Here is a 25,038-nt window from a genome sequence, read left to right as displayed (position 1 = left end):
TAAAGATTCAGGCTGGAGGCCAAAAGGCTGTAGGTCTGAACCTAGTATGGGCTTTTTTATGAACCCTTGATGAAGACACTTGATGCAAGGTTATTTCATGGGGACTGAACCTGTAATAAGGGAACTGCTAAATGACATCTTACTTCTACTTGCTTAATCTTAAAGTTCAGTTCAGTTCACTCAAAATTATGACTTTCTTGTCCCATGTGCTTGTCTCCATACAATCCACAGAAATAGTGATTAATACCTAGTTCCAGTGGTAGTTGTGTAGTTAGTTACATTAAATACAATTTATGTCGAGGCACGAATAGGACTTGTAAGATGGCAAGATGTTTGGTGAAATCCGTTTTAATTGTTTAAACATTTTTTAAAGTCATTTTTAGTCCTTTTTAATTTTTCTGGATTCTGTTTTTTTATTTATTTATTTATTTAATTAATTAATTATTATTTTTTTTTAGCATTTTTCTATGCTTTGTTTTAATGGTTAAATTACATTTTATAAAAAAGTATGTTTAGTAATTTAAATCATTTAACACCAGTTTATTAAAAGTTTAGCAAAAATTATTTTTAAGGCCCTGTGAAATGCCCCCCCCTCAAATTTAGTTTCTTTCATTTATTTATTTATTTATTTATAACCAAATTCTGTGTTTTCCAATATTTTTCTGGATTCCATTTTAATGGTTTCAGTAATCAAAAGCATCTCTAATTAATTGATTTTATAGAAAATAATTTATTAAAATTTCCCCCACAGAAATACTGTGTTATGTAGTTACAACTTCTAGTAAATAAATTGTGGTTAATACTTCTGGTGTATATTCCTTAAAAAAGTATGTTTTAATAATAATTTTATTAGTAGTACAATCATTACATTAAGTCCTGTATTTCTGTCACAATTTCTTCAAGTTAAACCGAACTTTTATTTTGTCAGGTTGCTGTAAAGACTTTTAAGTTTCTGTTTTTATATATGATATCACAATAGTTTTTTTTTTTTCTCAAAAGAAATAATAAAATGCTCATGAAGTGACTTTCAAAAGAGATTAGAATTTTAAAGATTATGTTTATGTTCTCAAATATAGAGGAAGCAGAGACTGAAAACACTGCAAGCGTAACGCGTGCTTCGGTAAGTGTGTAGTAAATGTAACTGCGTGTTTGTGCCATTAATTTGCACAGAAACACAGAACATTTAGGATTCATATTTATGTATATTTAGTATATTTGCAGCTTAATATTCACAGACATGGGTCTATATTGCGTTTTTTATTTAAGCGTACTGACCCACTTTTGATTTATTCATGCAAAATTCTGTGACGTTCCGCGTTACGCAGTAAATTCCGAGTTTATGACCTGATTTCTCGATTCCGTTTGCGTTTTCTGCATCGCGGAACTCATAGGGCCCTAAAATCAGTTTTATGACTTCAGATTACTTGGAATACAAAACACAAGTTGTATGGATCACCTGTATGGTGCTTTAGAGCTTGACCTTACTCATCGGTACTTAATGAATAACTATGAATTTCTTACTTGTCAAACCATCTTCAACACATTTCCCAGTCTCAGCAAGAGCTTTAGCCACATTGTTTTAAAGAGCTTATTATTATACAACAGCACTGGATCTCTATTAAATGCACATGCAGCTCTTCCTCTAATGAGTCTCGACCTTGCTTGTCGGTGGTCCCAGGAGAAACGGAACATTCCCAAAATATCATTTGAGTTGTAATAGGATTTTAATCAAGCTTTTAATCTATTATCTGCCCCACCACCACCCCCACCCTTGCTTTCCGGTGGCAACCCACGATGTCAGAAAGCGTTTCCACGCTTCACTTTGGATGTGAACTGTGCCAGAGCGAGCTGAGCAAAGCTGTTAAATACGGCCAAACCCAACTCCAAATCTTTAATGCAGTGGAATTTAGCCCCTAATTAAACCTTAATATCATGTCAATTCAAATTAGCACGGCTAGAGGCGAGCGGAGCACCACTCCGGCCCTTTTCTTTTTTTTTTTTTCTTTTTTCATTTTTCTCTCCCTCACTCTCCTGAGAGAAGGGAATACAAAGAGGAGAGAAATGTCAGCAGGGAATGACGTGATAGATTAGAAATATTAAGGTCCATTAAATGGAAGTGTGTGTGCTGAGCGGAGCAGTTAAATGTGCGCTGTGACCCTGAGGGTTGCTGACATTCCTGCTGTTCACCCAGACTGTCTCAAATCACACACACACTCTCTCTGCCTCATTTTACCACAGCTGCTGGTGCTCTCGTGCCCTGTACAGGAGCAGAGGGTGGTCCTTCCAACCAGGGAAAGATGAGTTTAATTTCATAATCACAATAATATAATTTGTTGGGAAGATTCAATTCCAGGAGCAACTCAAGCCTCATCACAGAAGTCACATGTAGTCTCACATAACCAGACTTTTGATTACCAGAGTAAAAAGTCTGGTCCAGTGTAGCTTATTCTGTCCAAGAATTGGCCACTTAAAGGAATAGTTTACCCAAAAAGGAGAATTCTGTCATTAATTACTCACCTTCGACCTTCGTTCATTTTTGGTACACAAATTAAGATATTTTTGATGAAGATATTTTTGTTTAAGATATTCTGAAAGCTTTCTGACCCTGACACAGTAAAAATTAAGTTGTTGAATAAAGTTATTTTTGTTTACTTTGTGCACAAAAAATATTCTTGTAGCTTTATTAAAAAATATGGTTGAACCACAGATGTCCCATGGACTATTTTAGCAATGTCCTTACTCCCTTCCTGGGCCTTTAACGTGTCAGTTTCCTTGCTGTTCATGCAGGGTCAGAAAGCTCTCGGATTTCATCAAAAATGTCTTAATTTAATAATATTAATAATCTTAGACAGAATGACAGAATTTTCATTTTTTAAGTGAGCTAACCCTTTATGGAATAAACTGCTTATTTATTGCTTATGAATGCAGTATGTTCTTTCCATGTATTGGTCTAGGTAAGCAACACTTAAAATTAAAATTAACTTAAAATTCCAACAGATCTTCATTTTAATTCATTTTTCCAAAAAACATCTCATACTTTATAACTTTTAATGTATGTCTGATCACATTGCAAAAACTGATTTTCTAACCCGAGTATTTTTGTCTTGCAATTGTCTAAATATTCTTAAATTAAAATGCATCTATCTGAAAGCAAAACAACTTTAGATAAGAAGTCTTGTTTTCTAAAAATTAATAAAAATGAAGTGATTGTATGATTAAAAAAAAGAACAAATATCTGCCATTTTCGAACAACACAAATTAAGATATTTTTGATGAAATCCTAGTGCTTTCTGACCCTGCATAGACAGCTATGCAACTACCACGTTTAAGGCCCAGAAAGGTAGTAAGGACACACTTAAAATAGTCCATGTGACATCAGTGGTTCATGTTATAAGGCTACAAGAATACTTTTTGTGCACAAAGAAAACAAAAATAACAACTTGATTCAACTATTTCTTCTCCTCTGTGTCAGTTTTTGACGCACATGGAATATTTTAACGATGTCCTGAACATTTCATCAAAAATATCTAAATTTGTGTTTTGAAGACAAACGAAGGTCTTAGGGGTTTGGAATGACATAAGGGTGTGTTTTTGGGTGAACTATCCCTTTAAGCTAGTACTTGTAAAAATTCTGCCAAGCCATTGACTTTCAAATAAGATATGGACTTTGGAAAAGGCTTTGGGAAAGTGATACTTCATCATGTGTCTAAAAGTTTAGATATTTTAACTTCTGTTGTAACATACCTTGGCACAGGAGCTTGTTGACCGTTGAGAAATTCAGTGAGACATTTTTCAAACTGTCGCTCTGATTTTTATTTTATTTATTTTTTTAAACCAATTTCCACATCCTTAAATCTGATTCCTTGTACAGACAACTTTGGCTTCTGCTCAGTGGAGTTGCTACTTTTTCTGACCCCCTTGTGCAGTTTACAAAGGGGTGGGACCATTTTGGGCTCTGGGCCTTTTATACTCCATCCCATCTAGGGTTGGGTATCGAGAATCGATTCTGATTTCAGAATCGGATACTTAAGTTCAGGAATCGGATACTACTTGTGAAATTAAATTGTCCATTTTTGCCTCCCCCCCCCATTTGTGAGGACCTGACCTAGCGATCTGCCAGGACCTTGCTCGCTAATCTAAGCGCATAGTGCTCCAAAGTATGGCTACACTTGAGATCAGAAGTTGAAAAAGCAGAGTAGCCTATAATATTTGTGATAAGCTAAACATGTTGCAATAGATGTGTCACCACCAATGTGACAAAGCATTTTAATTTAACAGATCGTTAAAGATTACAAACACGATTCAAATACCAATGTGATTCTATTCCTAAATTACAATGATTCATCTGTTTGATTTCTCAACCTTTCTTCCATGCAGCGTACGAACAGTGTGATTTGAACATTCAAATCTGCGTTAGTGCTGCCACTGACCTAAAGAGAGCCACTGTCATGTATATGAATGAAACAGTTTCACAGTCTTTTCAGCCATGCAGTTAATTATTTCTGTTACAAACATTCAAATAATCACAGAAGTTCATAGTCTGGATATAAACTCTGATATGTACGGTAAGTCAAAACAGAGTAAATCGTCCTTTTGGAAGTTAATTTGACATTCCAAATGATGTTAAAGATTTATAGATTATGTTGTTATGCCAGTAGATGGCGAAAGGGGGCTGTTAATAATGTATTTGTCTTTGATCATTCATTCAGAAACACTGATTCATCCAGTAATGAACCAAGTAAATCTTGAGTGAATCTCTGAATCATTCACCTATAAATTAGCCCTACATGTGATTTTTGTTTAGTTGTTTGTTTGTTTTTTTTCTTCAGAGTTGTAAGAGAACCATAACTCCCATTTAAAAATAAAACAACAACAACCCAATATATCCAGAATCATGCAGCTCTATTTTGCAAACAGCTCTTAAGTGAATCTTTTTTTTTTAGTAGCCTGTTAATTTTTGTTCATGGTTTTCAGCTAATGTCTAACTAAATATTTAGCAAAAAAATAAACAGAATAAATATGTTTGATATCATCTTTTATTCACATTGAAATCAGAACTGGGAATCAAAAAGAATCGGAATCGATAAACAGAATCTGAATCGGAATCAGAAGATTCTAATGATACCCAACCCTAATCCCGTCTTCACACCCACTAGCAACACTTCTGCTTGGTCACTTTCAAAACTTTTTCAGTATTATTTGGTAGGTTGAAGTAAAATGACAATCATCTATCATGTGCAATTTAACCAAGGTGAACAGAATTTAACTTGCTAATATGCAGTGACAATACAGTGGTCACCCACATAGTCTGCCTCACGATTGACTGGATCAGTGGTTCCCAACCATATTTCTGGATTCCCCCCAACACATTTTGCATATCTCTTCTGTCTGAAACATTCATTTCAGGTCTTGGAATCTGATGAGTTTAATCAAGTGTCTTTGATTAAAGAAAAATGCAAAATGTGCAATGTTAGGGGTACTCCATGAACTGATTTTCCATTGGGGCTGGTGCCGGAGGCGGAGCCCAATTAGAAACTGGGCTGTGCTTTTCCACTCAAAAAAATCCTGGGCCAGTACCCAGATCCTGTTTCCAAACCGGAAATACAGACCGCAGTTTAAGAGGAGCCATTAGGCTTGTTCGAGATACATCGGTGCTGCGCCGACCAAGCAGCATATAAAATCATGAAAGTACCGCAAGAGCAATTGGAGAGCAGACAACTCTATGCTTTTAAATTGCTCTCATGGTACTATGATGTCATACGCCAATCAGTTTAAGTGGCGCAGATGCATCTCGAACAAGCCTGTTTTTAAAAGCCTTCGGAGTTCAGGTAAATTAACAACTTTAACAGAACAGTTAAATATGTCAGTTCAGAAATGATCGACAGAAGAGATCAGCGCTCTCCTTCCGCAATAGATAACAAGCGACTGCAGGCACGTGTTAATGATGTAAAGAGTTCTGCTCCCTGTCAGTGGAAAAGTGAGCTGGTTCTGAATGATTTCCAGTCTTGGCCGAGCACCGGTTCCAGCTCCGGTTCCAGCCACCAGCCCCAGTGGAAAAGCTTTATGAGTGGTTGGAAACCACTGGGCTGGATAACGCAACCAATAGGAATGCTTGCTAGCAGTCAGCAATGCAGCTACTAGGCAACCTTTCAGTGTGAATGTGTCCATAGTCCACCAATGTAGTCCAAACCTGTCCACCTTGAATCCCTAAAGTTGTGTACAAGTGAACAAGTCAGGTTGTAACTGGTGAGTTCTGCCACATTGGGCCATTCCAAGTCCTTAAGGCCAATTTACCTCATACCAACAGATGCATACCAAATGCCAATTCAACATCTTCAATCGCTGAAAACAACTGCTGAGCAACAGCAACAGAAGGCACATGGTTAACACACTGATCAGATAAAATTCTATGAATGTGTCTGTTGCCATTTGACAGCGTCTGTTGGTGCTTTAGAAGTGACACTGATGATCGTCAGTCATAACTATTTGTTGTTTATAAAATAAAGAAAACCAGTGGGAAGGTTGGGTCCTGCAAAGAATAAGGCTGTGGAAATAACCAGCCTTGAGCACTCTCTAGTCATGCTGTACGGTAATTTTTCATGCCAGTAAAATAGAGAGTCTATCTTGCTTTCAAAGAATACTTGAGTGCTGAGCTAGTTACTTTTAAGGGAACTTGCCATTTTGCTGATGTATTTCATCCAAAGTCCCTTACGCCACACTTAATTCAGGGACAATCCCTGCCGGAGCGTTCTGGAGTTAAGACTCTCGCTCAAGAACGCAATTATTACACGGCAAGATTGTCATCTCAGTAATACAGCATCCCACAACCCGGTTTCAGCAGTTCCTTGGTGACTCATGATCAGGATTAAATCGGTGTCCTTCACATTAGCAGCCAAGATCCTTGACCTACTGCAACTTCCGTTTGCTACAGAGGAATATGTACAGGTATCTTGCGTGTACTTTGTGAAAACCATGTGCATTTGTTTAGGATGGTATTTTTGGCAGTGAGGTGTTAAATAGTGTTTGGAGCATGTTTGATATATGTGTGTGTGTGTGGTTTTATTGACAAGCTGTTTGTTTCTTTCAGCACTGTGACGTCAGCTGTGTTCACCGTGGGGGACAACGTGGTGTCAGGAAGTGACGATCGCACCGTCAAGGTGTGGGACTTGAAGAACATGCGATCTCCAATTGCTACCATCCGCACAGACTCAGCCGTTAATAGGTAAGAGCAGCAGGTTGGTGAGGTGTAAGACAGCTTCCTGAGACTGTTGTTTCTGAACAAGCAGAGACAACATGGTGCCTGTTTTAAAAAGTTCTGGGAAATTGAGAAACTTTATTCCTCAACATCAAGATATTCTGAAAAATATACGAGTATAGTCTGTCTTTGGAACCTGTGATATATTTTTTGATTTATGTACATCTAGTAAATAGCATCTTGTTTAGACCAAGTGCAATAGATGCTATTTGCACAAAGTGTTATTTGTAGTTTGTCTATCCTGTGGGAGTGAAAGTAGTCTGTCAGTGAAGTAAGCTTTCTGCATTTGGTGTAAATAGATGCTGCTTATTTCTTTATATTGAGTTTATTGATTGATTTTTCTGGCTGTAACCTGCAGGATAAGTGTCTCAGCGAACCAAAGAATCATCGCTCTGCCACATGACAACAGGCAGGTCAGGCTGTTCGACATGAATGGAGTTCGTCTGGCCCGTCTCCCACGGAGCAACAGACAGGTGTGTTTCATGCAGGGTGGAGGTTTTATTAACTTTATTTTTGCTCCATATCTGTCAAGTTGTCTCACACTCTTTAACCACTAGGCAGAATTGTTTTTGATTATTTTTTTTATTTATATGGGCCGTCTCTGGAAAAAAATGTCGAGTTGCTTTATGATTCTAACTTAGGTGTCTCAAATTATAGGTAGCAAAGGATTTTTTTGTTTTTCTAAGAAGTTTATTATGCTCTCCAAGGCTGTATTTATTTCACAATATTACAAAGTTTATCATTTAAAAGAGCTGTTTTCTACTTTAATATATGTTATATTAAGTAGAATATTTTTATTATCATCATCATCATCATTTTTATTATTTATATTAACTGTTATTACAGGGTTCATACAGGTGCTTGAATTCCTTGAAAATGCTTGAATTTTAATGTAGTGTTTTGAAGGTTTGAAAAATGCTTGGATTTTGGATAAAGTGCTTGAAAGTGCTTAAAAATGCAGTTACATTGCTTTCATAATAATTTGCTTTCTTACTGAATAGTTAATTTTCTACATAAAATAAGCCTAACTCTGCTGGAATCTGCGCGTGTGGCTGTAGTGTTGTCTGCCGGTCTTTACGTGCACCCTCTGATGGAACAGAGTGGGAGATAAAAACATGCCGAGGAGGTTGCCACTTCAGTCAGCATTGGCTTGAAAACGACAAATAAAAATTATGGTTAAAACGAGAACTAAACACTTGAGTAGCCTCCTGTAAAGTCTTCTTTTTCATGGAAGAGTCTGCGCTTTCGAACCATATAAAGGGTAAATAAAAATGCCCCTGCTCAGTTCAACTAAATCTTTTAAGACTGTCGTGATTAAAGTGAAATGTACAAATGAATGAAAAGTGTTGATTGCAGCATACGTTTAGATCTGCTCACAATGCATCAAAGATTTTTTTCTGCGCGTTTTCCCCCAGCATAGAGCATTAGGCTATATAAATCACACACGTACATTTAGCACATGTATTCAGCGGCCATTCAGAGGTGTTTAGATTAGTCCTCTGTGAGAAAAAATCCGCAAAACGCTACAATTTGTATTCCAATCATGCGCTCGCTAAATGCATTCTGCACTCTCTCGACTACTGTCAACAACAGTGGAGATACAATGTAAACAAGAAATTCATTTTGGAGTTTAGACAGCGAGATTCTGTAAGTTCATGCTAGGCATTTTCATTTTAATAAAATTTAAATTTCATCTTGCCTATGTATAATGTCTGATAATGTAGCCTTAAAGGAGAGGTCCACTTCCAAAACAACAATTTACAAATAATTTACTCACCCCCTTGTCATCCAAGATGTTCATGCCTTTCTGTCTTCAGTCGTAAAGAAATTATGGTTTTTGAGGAAAACATTTGAGGATTTTTCTTTATATAATGGACTTCAATTGTGCCCCCGATTTTGAACTTCCGAAATGTAGTTTAAATGCAGCTTCAAAGGACTCTAAACGATCCCAGCAGAGGAAGAAGGGTCTTATCTAGCGAAACGATCTGTAATTTTTTCAAAAAATAAATACTTGTATACTTTATAAGCACAAAAGCTCGCGTAGCACAGGCTCTTGGGGACACGGGGGGGTCCTACATTGAGGTCCCCATGGGTATAAAAGCTTCTAAATCATACAGAATGAGTTTTTTTGAGAAAGTAAAAATGCTGAAAGTTTCCTGTGATAAATAGGTTTAGGGGTTGGTGTAGGACGATAGAAAATATGTGTTTGTGTGTGTGTGTGTGTTAAATTAAAATAATAATTTATAGCTACTTTTGACTAATCCCTTTTCTTAAAAATAGTTTAAAAAGCTGAAATGTTTATCACTATATACTTTTTTTTTTTTTTTTTTTTTGTATTTTGTGAAAAACCTGTTTTTGAAATTTAGAATGTTAGTTTAGTTTAGTATCATGTTTTTGTTTTTGTTTTTGTTTTACAGTCATTTTGTACCAGTCATTAATATGTTACCATAGACATTGCCCTACCCCACTCATACAGTATTAATTTTATTTGTGCAGGTCTTAAAAAGCCTTAAATTTTATTTTAAAAATTGTGCAGATACCCTGTAAATTCTTTAATTTGAAAAAATTTATAATTAAACTGTATGTTGGCTGTTTATATTAGGCACTGTTATATACAATTCGGAGAAGTAGTTTTTAATAGCACAATAACATCTGATTTAAAGTGGAAAACTCAAGTATGTACGTAAACATGTAATTTACCATAGTTGTAAAGTGCTTGAAAACCTTGAAAATACACTTTGAAAGTGCTTGAAAAGTGCTTGAATTTTACTTTGGAAAAGGTGTAAGAATGCTGTATTATTATTATTATTATTATTATTATTATTACAATTACAATTATTATTTATAATTGTAATAATAATAATATAATATTTATATTAATACATTTTGATGTATTAATATAAATATGTTTAAATATACACACATTTATACTAGGGCTGATCATGATTAATTGCGATTAATCACATCCAAAATAAAAGTTTGTTTATATGCTATATGTGTGTGTGTACTGTGTATATTTATTATGTATGTATAAATGTATACAAATACATCCATATGTTAAAAAAACATTTATAGATATACTTGTATATAACTTAAATTATATATAAATATTTTATAAATAAATATTTATATATACATAATAAATATACACAGTACACACACATATAGCATGTCAACATGAACTTTTATTTTTGGATGCGATTAATCGCAATTAATCGTTTGACATCCCTAATTTATACGCAATCTAAATGTGTAAACCAATCACTTTAATTAAATTTCCTGCTTAAACCCCCTATAATAATAATATCCAGTATTGTGCATCCAGCATATCCCTACATGTACATTTTAAATCCTTAGTTCAGCATCATGCCGAGTCATCAGAATCAACAGTGAACATTAGTCGATTCCCACATGTGATTCTCTTGAGATGTTATTTTCTTTCAGCACATGAGTGGCTGTTAACAAACTTGCTGCCCATGAAGAGCGTCTCAAATCAGTCTCTAACAAGGGTCTATTTTAGTATCGAACCATGACGGCAGCTCAATACGTTTCGAACCACATCCCTTTAACTATTTCATTAGCTTGTTTTGTTCCTTTTCATATGTCCTGACAACCATGTTGCATTTCACACGCAGGGTCATCGGCGCATGGTGTGCTGCTCAGCCTGGAACGAGGAGAACCAAGCTTGCAATCTGTTCACCTGTGGCTTCGACCGCCAAGCCATCGGCTGGAACATCAACATCCCTGCCCTGCTGCAGGAGAAGTGACACGCTTCACACGTACACAAGCTTAACGCGGCCCATCCACGTAATCACGACTGAACACATTCGTCAGTGCCACACCTGCAGTAGATTTTAAATGAACACATTCACGTTATGTGTAATAAGACTGACTTTTTTTGTCCCAGTTGACGTCTACACTCACTGTCCCGCGGTAATCATCCTGTCACGCCTGGCGTGTGTGGAAGACTGAATTTCATGGATATTCTGCATAACTAGTCCTGCGCTGTCTGCTCCGAGGTCATATAGTGTGGTGAACTTCCTTCCAGTCTTGTTACCCCGTTTTTACATGTTTGCATGAAACTGCGACTCGTGAATCCTGCAAGACCGGGACATTGCCGAAACTTTGTTCACGGCCTGCCGCTGTTACATTCACTTTAGTGGTATTTTTGTTGTGCAATGTTCTTTGTACAGATGACTTTTATTTTATGATAGCATTTTAGATTTTTTTTTTTTTTTTGGTTAGTTTTGTATAGAGTTCTGCTTTGGCTTTTTATAGAGATGGAAAAAGAAACGTAGAGCACTCTGCCTTTTGTGAACGGAAATCGGCAACCGCATTTATGGATCCGCACCTTCTTGATGTTCTGATTGCCGTTCGAGCAGCCAATCAGTATTGCCACAGTCCATTTGCATGACAAACCCACCTCTCTTGTCAACTATGTGAAGCAAAATGCTGTATAATTGCTGTGTAATCTTGTTCACCCTATGAAAATGACAAAAAAATGTATTGACTGTTTATGAAGCCCTGCGTTTGATGTTCACTTCCATTTCAAGGGCTTTCAAGTCGTGTAGAAGTAAATATTGAATCGACGCATCTGAATTCAGAACAAGTTGCTCACTGCTGTTGTTTTTACATGGAAGAGTTGTTTGCCACAGTGAGTTTCCGATATTGTAATATTCGTCGATAATCATCGGACCAAATGTCGATGCCTTGCTCAGAGTGATCTGCTGACGCTTGAAAGGCTTTCTGATGTACTTTGGACTTCTTGTGATGTGTGAACCACTGTGCATAGCCGTATCTACAGAAACCTTGCTTGAATGACTTTCCACATTCGTCAGTAATCCTTAAATGGAAGCTCTTCCATCAGTGTGTTACAATTGGTATCGTTACTGCAGTACCAGGTTTTCACCAAACTACTTTGGACTGTGCTAAAAGACTTGGTGGAAAGTGTCAGTTCTTTTCACGTAGGCAGTCCGTTAGGTCTAACAAAAAGATGTTTATTATGCGATGTATATTTGTGTGGCGTCCATGTTTAATGGACTGTATTTGACTTTAGAGTTAAAATGTACGCAAAGACGCATAGAAAATGCTCATCTTTTATCCAGCTGTCAAACAACAATGCATATGACCCATCAGAACGTCCTTTAAAAATGAGTCTGATCGCCAACATTTTAGTTGTCTTAAACTTGATAGAATGTTCTGTGGGGTATTCTGTATTGAGCCATTTCACTTTTTATTTGAGAACTTAATTTGCTGTATTGGAGAAACATATTGCATTATGTAATGATAATGTAGAGATATAGAATCAAAATCATTCACTGCTGGGCTTCAGAATAAAGTGAAGATGTCTTTGAATGATCACTGTTTTGATTGAAAAAAAAAAAAAGTGTATATATATATATACACACACACACAGACATGGTCGTAAAAATTCCGTCATTATCTATTATTACCCATCATTTTAATTGTCATATTTTAATTATAACACATTTAATTGCTTTAGTTCACATTTTCATTTTTAATTATGAACCTACAGGGCGATATAGGCTTATGCATTTACATTGAAAAGAACAGATGAATAGAGAGACTGCGTAACGTTTCATGTTCAACACCACACCCTGCAGTGACAGCGATTTTAATAATTCTCATTTTTATGAACCAATATCAATTTGTGAATCCTAATTGATCTTTTGGTCTATGCTGTTTGTTTTCGGTTGATGAATAAACAGTACATAGTGCACCTCCCGTCCAGTAAATCGCAATAGGCTAAGCTTTGTGTTACTTTTGATTTGAAACAAATCTCAGATTTCAAATTTTGTCCATTTCATTAGGAAATTCAAGCAATAAATACCGTTTTGGCGCTCTTTAATGTGGCGTTATAGATCGTTGTAGCTGTGTGCTCGCCTGTGCGTAATCAAATCAGGAAAACATTCGTGACAGTTTCGTTTTTGTTGTGGATCCCTTGCTCTGCTGCTACATTGGAGAGCACTTGCTACCAACTGGATGGGGTGGGAATTACAGTTACAAATTACAATAGATCACCCTCGTGTTATCTGTCAAAGCGACGGACAGCCTTTAGATTTAACTGATAAATAAAATTCTGTTAATGACGGCCAATATTCGCTTAACGCGACCTCCCTCTGAGATATGTATGTCTGTATATATGTGTGTGTTTATATATGTGTGTGTGTATATATACATATATATATATATATATATATATATATATATATATATATATATATATATGTGTATATATATATATATATGTATATATGTGTATATATATATACACACACACACACATATGATAATAATAATAATAATTTATATATATATATATATATAATTGTTTTTTTTGAAAAGTTTTTTTTTTTTTTTAAACAGCACAACAAACAGATTCAAGTCAAAGCATAACACAACATTTGTTTTTATTCACATAAACATTCACTTTTCACCTTAGCAGCATATGCTTTTGGGTTAAAATGTACACTTTATTGAGAGATATCTTTAGTATTCTTTTCATTTTCTTTTTCTTTGTTTTTTTTTTTTTTTTTTTTTACAAATTTTTACAAAATGTACAGTCATTAGTACAATATTGCCATTCAATCATGCCTTACGACTGAATTACTTAAGATGTAGTTTTGTCTGGGGCTTTTAATGTTTCTGTTGTGATGAAGAAGAAATTCAACTCAAACATAAAATGAATGTTGCAAAAAAAAAAAGTGAAACACTAAAATAACCAGTACATAGAAGACACGTGCATTAACAGTCTTACCAATCATGTAGGTTTCAAACTGGGTTGTCAGCGTGGTGGAAATACTACGAAACCGATCGTTCCATTCAACTTTCCCAATTTTTGGGAATAAAATAAATCCAGAAAACAGAAAGAAGCCAAAGGTAGGTAATGCTGGGTCACATGTTCAATCTGTAAGTCTCACCATCATTCTATTGAGATTCTATTTCTATTAGTAGACAAAATTAGCACATTTAAGCTGGGATGGATTCGTTGTTTAAAAGAATATATAGCATCAGACATTACACAGGGGGCAGAGAAAACCTTAAATATATTTGCAACCACTAGGTGTCCCTGTAACATCTTGAGCCGTTTGTAAAGGGGTGGATACATGACATCTCAGCAAAGGTTGACAAAGTGACATTTGAAAATACATACTGAAAGCTAAAGAAAAAACACATGAGCTGTGATGATATACTCAAAGCAGTAACAAATTATGCAATAACAATGAACTATGCAAAGTAAATGTTGCCAGTCAATTAAAACCTAATAATCATGGAGTAACAAGATTGTGTACAACAATAAACATCTTCACAGATAAATCGTGATAACTTGAAAAAATAATTCAAGGTTAAAGCACGGAAAGCATCTAAATCAAAGACATGAATGAGATGCATCTGTAAATGAAATAAACGAATGCAGGAGAATCATTGGTTAAACCTCGGGTAAAGTGGCATGCGTTTCAAAGGTTGGGTCGGCTTTACGAAGCAATTTGTAATGTGCTCGGTTTGTAAATGAATCCATTAACTACAAATTACTCCATAATCACGGATCTCTACTCGCACTCTTAACTCCATTTTCTTTTCGTCTTTTGTGTCTACATCAAGCCGCCGACGTTTTCCTTTCTTTTCACGCAGGTCTCTGCCCAGAACACTCTGTGTAAAGATACAGCGCTGACACACAAAGAGAAACCAGCGGAGAAATGACACGTTACCCGTGAGCGGGATTGAGGTATTAAAGCAGCAAGCTGTCCCGGCTTAAAAAACAGCAAGAGACCCGGGGTGTCGTAATGGCACCATTTACATTAGCTTGTCACCATTACCTCTAACCTGCACACCCAAAATGGAGCTGAATTAACCTGTCTTTGCAATGTCAACCCCTACTGTTTTTTCGTTCCGTCTTTTTTCTCATTTTGAAGTTGTACCAATGAACCAAAGGCAAAGGAGAGAGAGGAAAATGAGGGACGCATCACTCTGACAGGACCTCTAATTGGACAGCGTGTCGGAGCTCTTCAGGGGCAGGCCATCCGGAAACGGGCAGATAATGACAAGACGGCGGCTGCCTTTCACTTTGGTGAAGGTTAACACACATACGCACGTTTGAATGACGGCTACAGGAGAGCCGTCAGTGGAGAGAGAAAGCGAGAGAGAGGTGACCATCTTTCCATCTGCCGTGTTGTGAGAAAATTGTCCCCGTTTCTCACATTTCCCCTTGTTGTCGATTCCATAGCTGGTAACCCTTGTTCTGCTGTAAGTCTCACGAAAGCTACATACATTGTTTTTCAGAGCAAAACACCCCCTAAGGCTAACCCTGACCTTTAAAATGTATCTTTTTTTTTTTTTTTAAATATTGAGAGAAATCAAAATTATCGTGCATAGTGCACAACTGCTTCTGCATTTAAGCTCAATGGCTACTGCAACTTCCGGTGTAGTGCAGTGTATGGAAACTTAGAGAAAATTTTGAAATGATCTACAGTGCCTTGCGAAAGTATTCATACCCCCATACCCAAAACATTTTATGTTGCAGCCTTGTGGTAAACTGCTTTAAGTTTTTTTTCCCACATCAGTGTACACTCCATACACCATAATGACAACGCAAAAAACAGATTTGTGCCAACTTTGCAAATTCATTAAAATAATATAGCTTAAATAATTACATTGCGTAAGTATTCATACCCTTAATGTTGTACTTAGTTGAAGCACCTTTACAGCCATTTTGGGTATGATGTAACAAGCTTTGCACAACTGCATTTGTCAAACATCTGCCATTATTCTCCTCACCTCTTCACCCTTCAAGCCCTGTCAGCTTGGATGGCATTTTGAGGTTTCTCCAGAAATGTCTGATTGGGTTTAAACCCAGGCTGTGGTTGGGCCTCCCAAGGACATTCACAGAGTTGTCTATAAGCCACTCTTGCTGTGTGCAAGACTGAGGTTCTAAATGCTCTGGACTCAATATTTCTCAATATTTTGGTGCACTGACCTTTCCTTCTACTCTGAGTCCCTCAGTCCCTGCCGCTGAAAAACAGCCCCACAGCTTGAGGCTGCTACCAGCACACTTTACTTTTGGGATGGTACTCTGCAGGTGATGATCAGTGCTTGGTTTTCTTTAAACATGATGCTTGGAATTGAAGTTCATCAGACCAAAGAATTTTGTTCCTCACAGTCTGAGGGTCCTTTAGGTGCTTTTTGCAAATTCCAAGTGGATTTTCTTATGTCTGAGAGGATTAAGTTTGGCCACACCACCAAGCAGACCGGATTGGTGGAGTGTTGCAGTGATGTTTGTCCTTCTGTAAGTTTCTTTTATCTGCATATATGATCATGGAGCTCAACTAGAGAGACCATCAGCTTCTAGGTCACCAGTATAACCAAGTCCCTTCTCCATCAGTTGCTCAGTTTGGCCAGCTGGTTCCAAGTGTCTTCCATTATGGATAATGGAGGCTACATGCTTCTGTGAACCTTCAATGCAGCTGAATTTTAGCCTGTTTCTGAGCTCTACAGGCAGTTATTTTGACCTCAGGGCTTGGTTTTTGCTCTGATATGCATTTTCAGCAGTTAGACCTTTTTTTTTTTTTTTGCAGTTTAATGCCACTTGAAGTGTAGTAACATCTACAAATGAAATGAGTGATCCTGAGCGTATGTAAATACAGTAATGAAATACAGTATGAATACTTATGCAATGGAGTCATTTCAGTCTTTTATTTCTAATAAATCTGCAGTTGTTACAAGTTGGTACAAACCCCTTTTTTGCTTAGTCATTATGATGTATGGAGTGTACACTGATGTGGGGAAAAAAGTAATTTAAAGCAGTTTAATAAAAGGCTGCAACATAAAACGTAATAAATGGGTACGAACACTTTCGGGGGGTATGAAGGCATTGTACCTTCACACTAAAGGTATTGTGGAAGCTTCTGGAACTCATGTTTTATCATTACATGGCCCTGTGGAATACTAGATTCTGATTGGCTAATCGTGCCATCCCCGATAATAACTGGTAAAAACTTACAGCACATCCGGTGGGAAAGTCAGCGCTATTTGCTTGCTACAAGTGTTTTTTCTTTGTCAATGAATCTGGTGAGCTAAAACTCAAAACTCATAGCAATATTCGGTGTGCAATTATTTGTGTCATTTGAGTATCGCAGTTTTAAACAGGATCTTACAATGTCCTGCAATTCCTGTCCCCTTCAGACACCAAAGCAATTCAATCAAAGACAACTTTTCATGGGTACTCGATTCTGAGCCTGATTAAAAACTCTAAAAAAAATAATTTTACGTTGTATTTGTTCTTAGCTTAGCCTACTAGCTTAGCATAGCACTTGCTGGTTGAGAAAAGCTGAATTAGATTAGCTAGAACAAGGTATTACTACACTACTGTTATACGTTTTAATTAAGCATTGAGGATGGGTATAGGATCTTTTATAATGTCAGAACATGTATTTAACCATAAACATAATTTTTCTATATTAGTTAAGTGCAAATCCCTCCCCACAGTTTACTTCACTGGTCAACCCTGTTACAAACTCAACCTGTCTAAAAGTCCAGACTTCTGGCAGGGATTTAATTGTAACAAATAGTAATAATATCTATCAGGGATACGCTTCCAACACTATGTTACTCAGGTTAGAGGTAAGTATTCAGGATTGTGTCTGACATGACCAATGAAATCTATGGAATCGTCTGTGGGCCAGGGTTTGCGCTTTACTGGTGTGGGAAGAAAAATCTAACCGTACCCTTTCCTACAGAAGCCATGAAAGCCAAAGTACAAAATTCTTCCGTGCCTTATCTTTACTTTGGTAGCAAGAGTTTGACAGAACAAGGTTTACCACCTAGTTGCGACTCTTGTCATCTCCCTGTGGAGAATTTGTGGCAGTGGGATGTTGTTGACTTTAGGGGTGAGAAAGGGCTTCTGTGGTGACTGGTTGGCAAGTGAAGGTGGTTTTGGTGACGAGGGGATGATTACTCATACAGTCAGTGTGAAGTTTTCCTGCTCAGGAGGTTTTCTGACCCAGGTCCCTAGTCCTGCTTCCTGTAGACCCTTCAACCACTGCAGTTTCACAGTCTGGTAGGTGCCGGCCGCCTGCTTCGCTTCACAGTAAAGCGGCGTCCCACTCGCCCCACGGACCACCAGCTATAGAGAGAGGAAACAAAAGAAAGAATGAAGGAAAGAAGGAGGGGACAGACAGAAGAGATGGTGAGAGTGCAAAACAAAACGAATGAGCCGGCACAAACGTGGCGTTTGAGCAGCTGTGTAATCTCTCCATTTAAATTTCACAAGCAATTGAACATTCTCCGTGCTTTTGTGCGTTTCTTTGTCGCACACTCACACACACGAAAAAACAGTGTGAGCGAAAAGAGGGAGCGGTGAACGGAGGGGCTCGGAGAAAAGAAAAGTTTCTTTGGAGATTAGCGTGTGTGCTCTTGCGTCCCTGACTGCGAGCGCTGAGCGTTTGCCATGGGAGGCCGCTCAAGTGCTTTTCAAGATGATTACCATTTCCACAGTCATTAGACTTTAACTGCCAGCATTTGGTACAGCAGCCGGCATCTCCCCCATACATTTTCATGATGAGGGCCTAATTCTGCCCTACGCTTTTTTTTTCCATCTCATAACAAATGGGAGCTGTCTGTTGTGGTTAATAAAAACAGAATTATTCATCCTCAACTAGTTCTTTATATTGACCTGAGAAAATGCCACTGGAACTGATTTGGTAATTGAAAGTTCCTAAGTTTAAACTCTGCAAGGGTCCATTGATTGTGACCTTCATCGAGATCCCTAACCTCAAACTGCTTTCATTAATTGAACTTTTAAGATGCAGTGACCAGAAGGGGGCGTTTCGAAGCTGCAGCCCAAACTTTTTCCCGTTATGGCATCCCTGGTGACCAGACCAGACTACTATGGTGACCAGGCAGTAACTACTAATGGACGATACCAAAAGCACAGCGACTTCAGATTTTTTTGTTGTGTATCAAGTGTGAACAGGACTTGAATTCAACATGAAATGAATATTGACGATTAACAATTAGCAACAAACTCTTCTCTGATGATGTGTGCATGTATGATGTATATTTTAGGGGTGTAATGATACATGTATTTGTACGGAACTGTCACGGTTCCGTGCATGAGGCCTTATAACGCAAGAATACACGCAATTCAACCTCAATCCAGAAGGGGGCACCCACAGTAACGCAACGCTGTTTGATAACCGCCAGCGGAAGAACAGCGAATGCCAGGAGTTGGGCACTTGAAAACAAAGCCCACTAGACAATTACCATGTGCTGATTCTGAACGTGTCTTTCACCGGCAAAAGAGTATACTTTTAAGTGCACTCCACTGTTTGTGAAATCGAGCTTTTTGCTCCACAAATCCAAATATCCCATAATATTTCCGTATTTGCGATGTATCCAAATGCAAAACTATTATTTATTATCTAAATTATAGACTTCGTACTTCAGTCACGTTACAACAGTGACACAATGAGGCAGGCACGCTGATGTTTGGTTCACTGCATTTTATTTTGATAAAGTAACGTTACCAACTGCGCTTTCAAGTCATTACTTTAACTGTTTCCTTATACCAGCAAAATCAGCTGAAACACTGTCATTTACTGTCTTAATAATGCATCACTGTAAAAGGTCTTTTGTAAAATAAAGAAAACAAATAGGATGTCGCTTTCTGCCATTTGAGTTTCCCTGCTGTCATAAAATAAACTGAAACTCAGCATATATATGTGACCCTGGACCACAAAACCAGTCTTAAGTCGCTGGATTATATTTGTAGCAGTAGCCAAAAATACATTGTATGGTTTAAAATTATTGATTTTTCTTTTATGACAAAAATCATTAGGAAATTAAGTAAAGATCATGTTCCATGAAGATATTTAGTAAAATTTCCTACTGTAAATATATTAAAACTTAATATTTGATTAGTAATATGCATTGCTAAGAACTTCATTTGGACAACTTTAAAGGTGATTAATATTTTGATTTTTCTGCACCCTCAGATTCTATATATTCAAATAGTCGTATCTTGGCCAAATACTGTCCTATCCTAACAAACCAAACATCAATTGAAAACGTATTTATTCAGCTTTCAGATGATGTATAAATCTAAATTTTAGAAATTGACCCTTATGACTGGTTTTGTGGTCCAGGGTCACATATATAGGCTATGTTATTTCATTCTGAATTCAAGGCTACTGCAAAACTGTACACTGCATACTTTTTTTTAGTATGTGATGAACAATTGACTGTAGTATGGTACATTGTGCTAACATTATTAAGTTAATGGCATGTGGGTAGCATCTTGGAAATAAAGTGGTTATTTTTTCAGCTTACACTAATGCAAGCTATAGTGCCCTTACTGGCACACCGAGAATTCAATGCCTCACAGTGGACAAAATCAAATCCCACCCTAGATTTCCTTTCTTGTTTGTAAAGCTGGTTCATTCATCACAATAGAGATCTTGGATGTCAAAAGACGATTGCAATTTACATTCATTCCGAATTTAAGGCTGTTTTTGTAATGTATGCACAGTATGTACTGTACACTGCATACTTTTTAAGACATGGTAGGTGATGAACGTTTGACTGTAGCATGGGCCATTGTGCTAACATAATTTGATTAGTGATGTTTGGGTAGCATCTTGGAAACAACTAATTATTTTTTCAGTTTACACTAATGCTGTAGTGCCTCTGCTGGCAACACTGAGAATGCAATGCCTTCTAATGGACAAAATCAAGTCCCAGCCTAGATTTATTTCCTTGGTTATGAAGCGGTTCATAGCTCACAACAAGGGATTTTGTATTTAAGTCAAAAGACGATCAAAACATTTCATTCTTAATTTAAGGCTATGTTCGTAATGGAAAACTAGTGTTCTCCATACTGTGCAGTATGTTCTGTACACCACATACTCTTTTTTTCGTACGTGATGAATGTTTGACTGTGGTATGGTACATTATTGCTAACATAAATTGGTTAGTGATGTTCGGGTAGCATCTTGGAAATAAATCTCATTATTTTTTCAGTTTACACTAATGCTAGCTATAGTGCCCCTGCAACACTAAGAATGCAATGCCTCCCAATGGACAAAATCAAGTCCCACCCTAGATTTTTTTCCCTTGTTTGTGAGGGGAATATTGAATTTAAGGCTATGTTTGTAATGGAATACTAGTGTTCTGCATACTGCACAGTATGTACTGTAAACTCCATACTTTTTAAGAGATTGTATGTGATAAATGTTTGACTGTGGTATGGTACATTGTGCAAACATAATTTGGTTAGTGGTCTTCGGGTAGCATTTTAAAAAAATAAATTTCTTCAGTTTACACTAATGCTAGGTATAGTGCCCCTGCTGGCAACACTGAGAACGCAATGCCTTCCAACGGACAAAATTAAGTCCCATGCTAATTTTCGTTTGGGTAACATTTTGGAAATAAATCTGGTTATTTTTTCAGTGATCTCACCTTGCGATAGAGTCTGATCCAACGTGCAAAAAGCGCATGCTTGCAAAGTCTGGACGGAGCCCCGGAGTCTCTCCTCTTCCCAGTAGAAGCATTGAGCACCTCCAGTTGGGTGTCACCTGCCGTCCAATTGACACTGTAACACACGGACTTCCCCTGCTGCCTGCAGTCACTGCTGCTCAGGCCTGTGTATACGAGAAAAGAGAGGGAGATGGGTAAGAAAGAGCACTCGAGGGAGGTTCTATTTAGCATGTGATTGCTGAAGTGTTTCATTAGCAGGCAAGCATGTCTGTGTGTCGTCTGTGCTATCTTTGAGGTAAACACTGGTTCCAGGCACAAAGGATCTCTCGGGCTGCTCAATCATTGCCGCATCACTACACCAATTAGCATGGAATTCTTTCTTTCTTCAAGTGGAGAGTATCATAGCAAGCCCATGCACTGTACTGCTGACTTGTGAATGACATAGGTGAGACGCAACGGCGTGTTTTAGCACGTTTAAACTGCGGAGAGTGTTGATCTAGGAGAGAAATTTGACATAGAAGACATCTGTGCTACTGTTCAAATCGACAGAGTATGATGGTGTTTATGGTTTAACAAAACTTGCTTGCTTGCTTACATTTGAAGGTATTGGAACTCTGGAACTCATATTTTGAAAAAGAGCAACCTAGACATTGTGTGATGTATCTCATTTTGTTTTCCACAGTAGAAAGAAAGCCATACGCATTTGGTAGATGAAGCATTTTCATTTTTGGTTGAACTACTACTTTAATCCTCTCACAAATCTCAGATTCTCTATTCAGAGCCTCTAAACAGGTGGAATAAATTGTCTGCTATAATAATGTGCATATCCTTTTATGCCGTAACGTGGCTTCTTTCTGAAAACCTCACTTATTCACAGTGTCATTTCATACTCTGCATTCGGTTTATCCCTATATGTCTGTAATAGAGCATTTAATTTGTATTTTACCTCGAGCAGGCTTCATCATTTACTGTCAGTCACAATGCTGTCGTCTATCCATCATCTAGAGTATTTTACACAAGATGCTGCTAAATGTGATCACTGTGTTTGACATACAGCTACTCTTAAGTGCCACTTTGTATCTTCTAAAAGTGATGTACTAAAGTATGCGACCTGTGTTTAAAGGACATCCTCAGTTAAGTCACACACACACACACACACACAATCTCATTTTTGCTAACAAAGAGTAGGTTGGAGTGAATTGTGCAAGAGCTTTGCGGTAAAAAGGTCTATCTAGACACGGCTCTTTTTCCACTACTACATGAATTTGAGTTTCTAGTCTGAAGCATTTGACCAATTACTGGTTCAGTCTGGTTTATGTTAGTTCGTTTGGTGTTGGAGAAGCAGGTGAAACAGCTAAATAAAACTGGCTAGCGTAATGCTGTTAAAACTGGTTGACAAAGACAGTCTCTTACTGTTTTTTTTTTGCATATTTGCCTGTTTATTGTGATAGGACAGTGCAGAGCAGACGAAGCGAAGCGAAGTGGGAGAGAGGGGGGCGGGATCAGGAAAGGTCCACATGCTGGGATTCAAACTCGGGACGCTCATTATCTCAAGAACACTGCTTAAGATAGTTGCTTGGTTAAGCTAATTAAAGGTGTGCTAAGTAAGTTATGTTTCATGTTTAGCTAGCTCTTCTTTATATACTGACACCTACTGGCCTGGATGTATGAAGTTTGTTTATTAACTGCTCTTTTTTGTACATACACAGATGTATATAGATGTTTTTTTTTTGTTTTTTTTTTGCATTATTGACACTATTTTCCTATTTAATGCTGTAAAGCTGCTTTGACACAATCTGTATTGTTAAAAGCGCTATATAAATAAAGGTAACTTGACTTGATTTTCATGCATTGTTGGAGCTGGCTGTTGCATAGTTTGTACCAGATTTTGTGTTTTACTCATACTGATTCTGTTTGGAACAGTACATTGCAAACTCCATCATGCAGAATAAAACTTTTTTCTTTAAGACTAATATGTGACCCTGGACCACAAAACCAGTCATAAGGGTCAAATATTTAAAATTGGTTTATATATAAGCTTTTCATTGATGTATGGTTTGCTGGCATAGGACAACATTTAGCTGAGATACAACTATTTGAAAATCTGGAATCTGAGGATGCAAAAAAAGAAAGAAAATCGCCTTTAAAGTTGTTCAAATGAAGTTCTTAGCAATGCATATTACTAATCAAAAATTAAGTTTTGATATATTTATGGTTGAAAATGTACAAAATATCTTCACGCAACATGATTTTTCCTCATTATCCTAATGATTTTTGGCATAAAAGAAAAATCAATTATTTTGACTTATACAATTTATTGTTGGGTATTGCCACAAATATACCTGTGCTACTTATGACTGGTTTTGTGGTCCAGGGTCACATATGTCGAGAGTTTTCATCTCATACAGTACTGTCTGTATATAATTTGAGTGCTATTTCTCAACCTTCAAGCACCTTCATATTTGCACATTTATTAAATACACCTTATTTGTAAAAATGCTGTTTTTTGGAGACTCAATCTAACATTTGTGTAATAAAATGCAACCTGCATTTACTAAAACAATTTAATGACCTCCCCTGTGCATAACTGAATCTAAATAATGAGTCAATAATATACAAATAATGAGCCATAGGAAAAGTTTGAAGGAAATACCAGTCATTTTTATTTTCCCTCAAGCTGTCTTCATTTACAGTCACTAATGATGTTGTCTATACATCATGCAGAGTATTTTACACTAGAATGCTGCTAGAACACTAAATGTGATGCTGTATTTAAGATAATACAAAGCGTTCAGTGCATGTATGACCAATGATAACAGCCTCACTTTAGCTTCCTGACGGAAGGGGTCATTTGCTTCTTTTATGATAAGAAATCTTGGCCGCTTCTCGGGAACTCTGCGCCCTTTATGATGGCGATGCCTAAAATAACCAGCCCATTTTCCCCAACAAGAGAATCCAGACAAAGGAACAGAAGCTCATCAATGGTGGTGAAAGGGGCCGTGCCGGAGAAGTGCGGCCCACTGGGCGTGAGAGGAAGAGTGAATGGATCGCTCTCCTCTTCAATGGCAGTGATAAGGTGTTTGATGAGATTGATTTGGAGGATGGGTAGATCCAATACAGCAGTCCGTCTGCCATACTGAGGCTCAGGAGAGCAGTTTAACAAAGTGATGGAGCGAGACAGAGTGTCCTCCATGCGCATAAGGTCACGTCTGCTAAGGCATTGGCAAGGTCTGAGGTTTAACAGTGCATTCAAGCCATACATTTTATTAATATGCGTGCTCCCTTGGAATCAA

At 37.3% G+C, this 25,038-nt stretch overlaps 2 protein-coding genes across 4 annotated transcripts in view; one reads left to right on the top strand and one right to left on the bottom strand.

The window, feature by feature from the left end:
* Positions 1 to 12,610, top strand: part of wdr37 (WD repeat domain 37) — a 43,298-nt gene extending 30,688 nt beyond the window's left edge. For all 3 annotated transcript variants that reach the window (XM_051098336.1, XM_051098335.1, XM_051098337.1), the window contains 3 exons: positions 7,088 to 7,222; positions 7,614 to 7,728; positions 10,891 to 12,610. In XM_051098336.1, coding sequence (XP_050954293.1) covers positions 7,088 to 7,222; positions 7,614 to 7,728; positions 10,891 to 11,022 — 382 coding nt within the window. In that variant the 3' untranslated portion in view covers positions 11,023 to 12,610. The remainder of the gene's footprint in view (positions 1 to 7,087; positions 7,223 to 7,613; positions 7,729 to 10,890) is intronic.
* Positions 12,611 to 16,822: 4,212 nt separating this feature from the next.
* The window catches only part of adarb2 (adenosine deaminase RNA specific B2 (inactive)), a 188,110-nt gene continuing 179,894 nt past the window's right edge, over positions 16,823 to 25,038 (bottom strand). The window contains exons 9-10 of the mRNA XM_051098702.1: positions 21,728 to 21,909; positions 16,823 to 18,395 (exon numbers count right to left, since the gene is read on the bottom strand). Of these exons, the coding sequence (XP_050954659.1) occupies positions 18,228 to 18,395; positions 21,728 to 21,909 (350 nt within the window). The 3' untranslated portion in view covers positions 16,823 to 18,227. The remainder of the gene's footprint in view (positions 18,396 to 21,727; positions 21,910 to 25,038) is intronic.

Source organism: Labeo rohita, chromosome 24 (genome assembly GCF_022985175.1).
Source record: "Labeo rohita strain BAU-BD-2019 chromosome 24, IGBB_LRoh.1.0, whole genome shotgun sequence".
NCBI lineage: Eukaryota > Metazoa > Chordata > Actinopteri > Cypriniformes > Cyprinidae > Labeo > Labeo rohita.
Note: the sequence above shows the minus strand (reverse complement) of the source record. Positions and strands in the feature narration are given on the sequence as shown.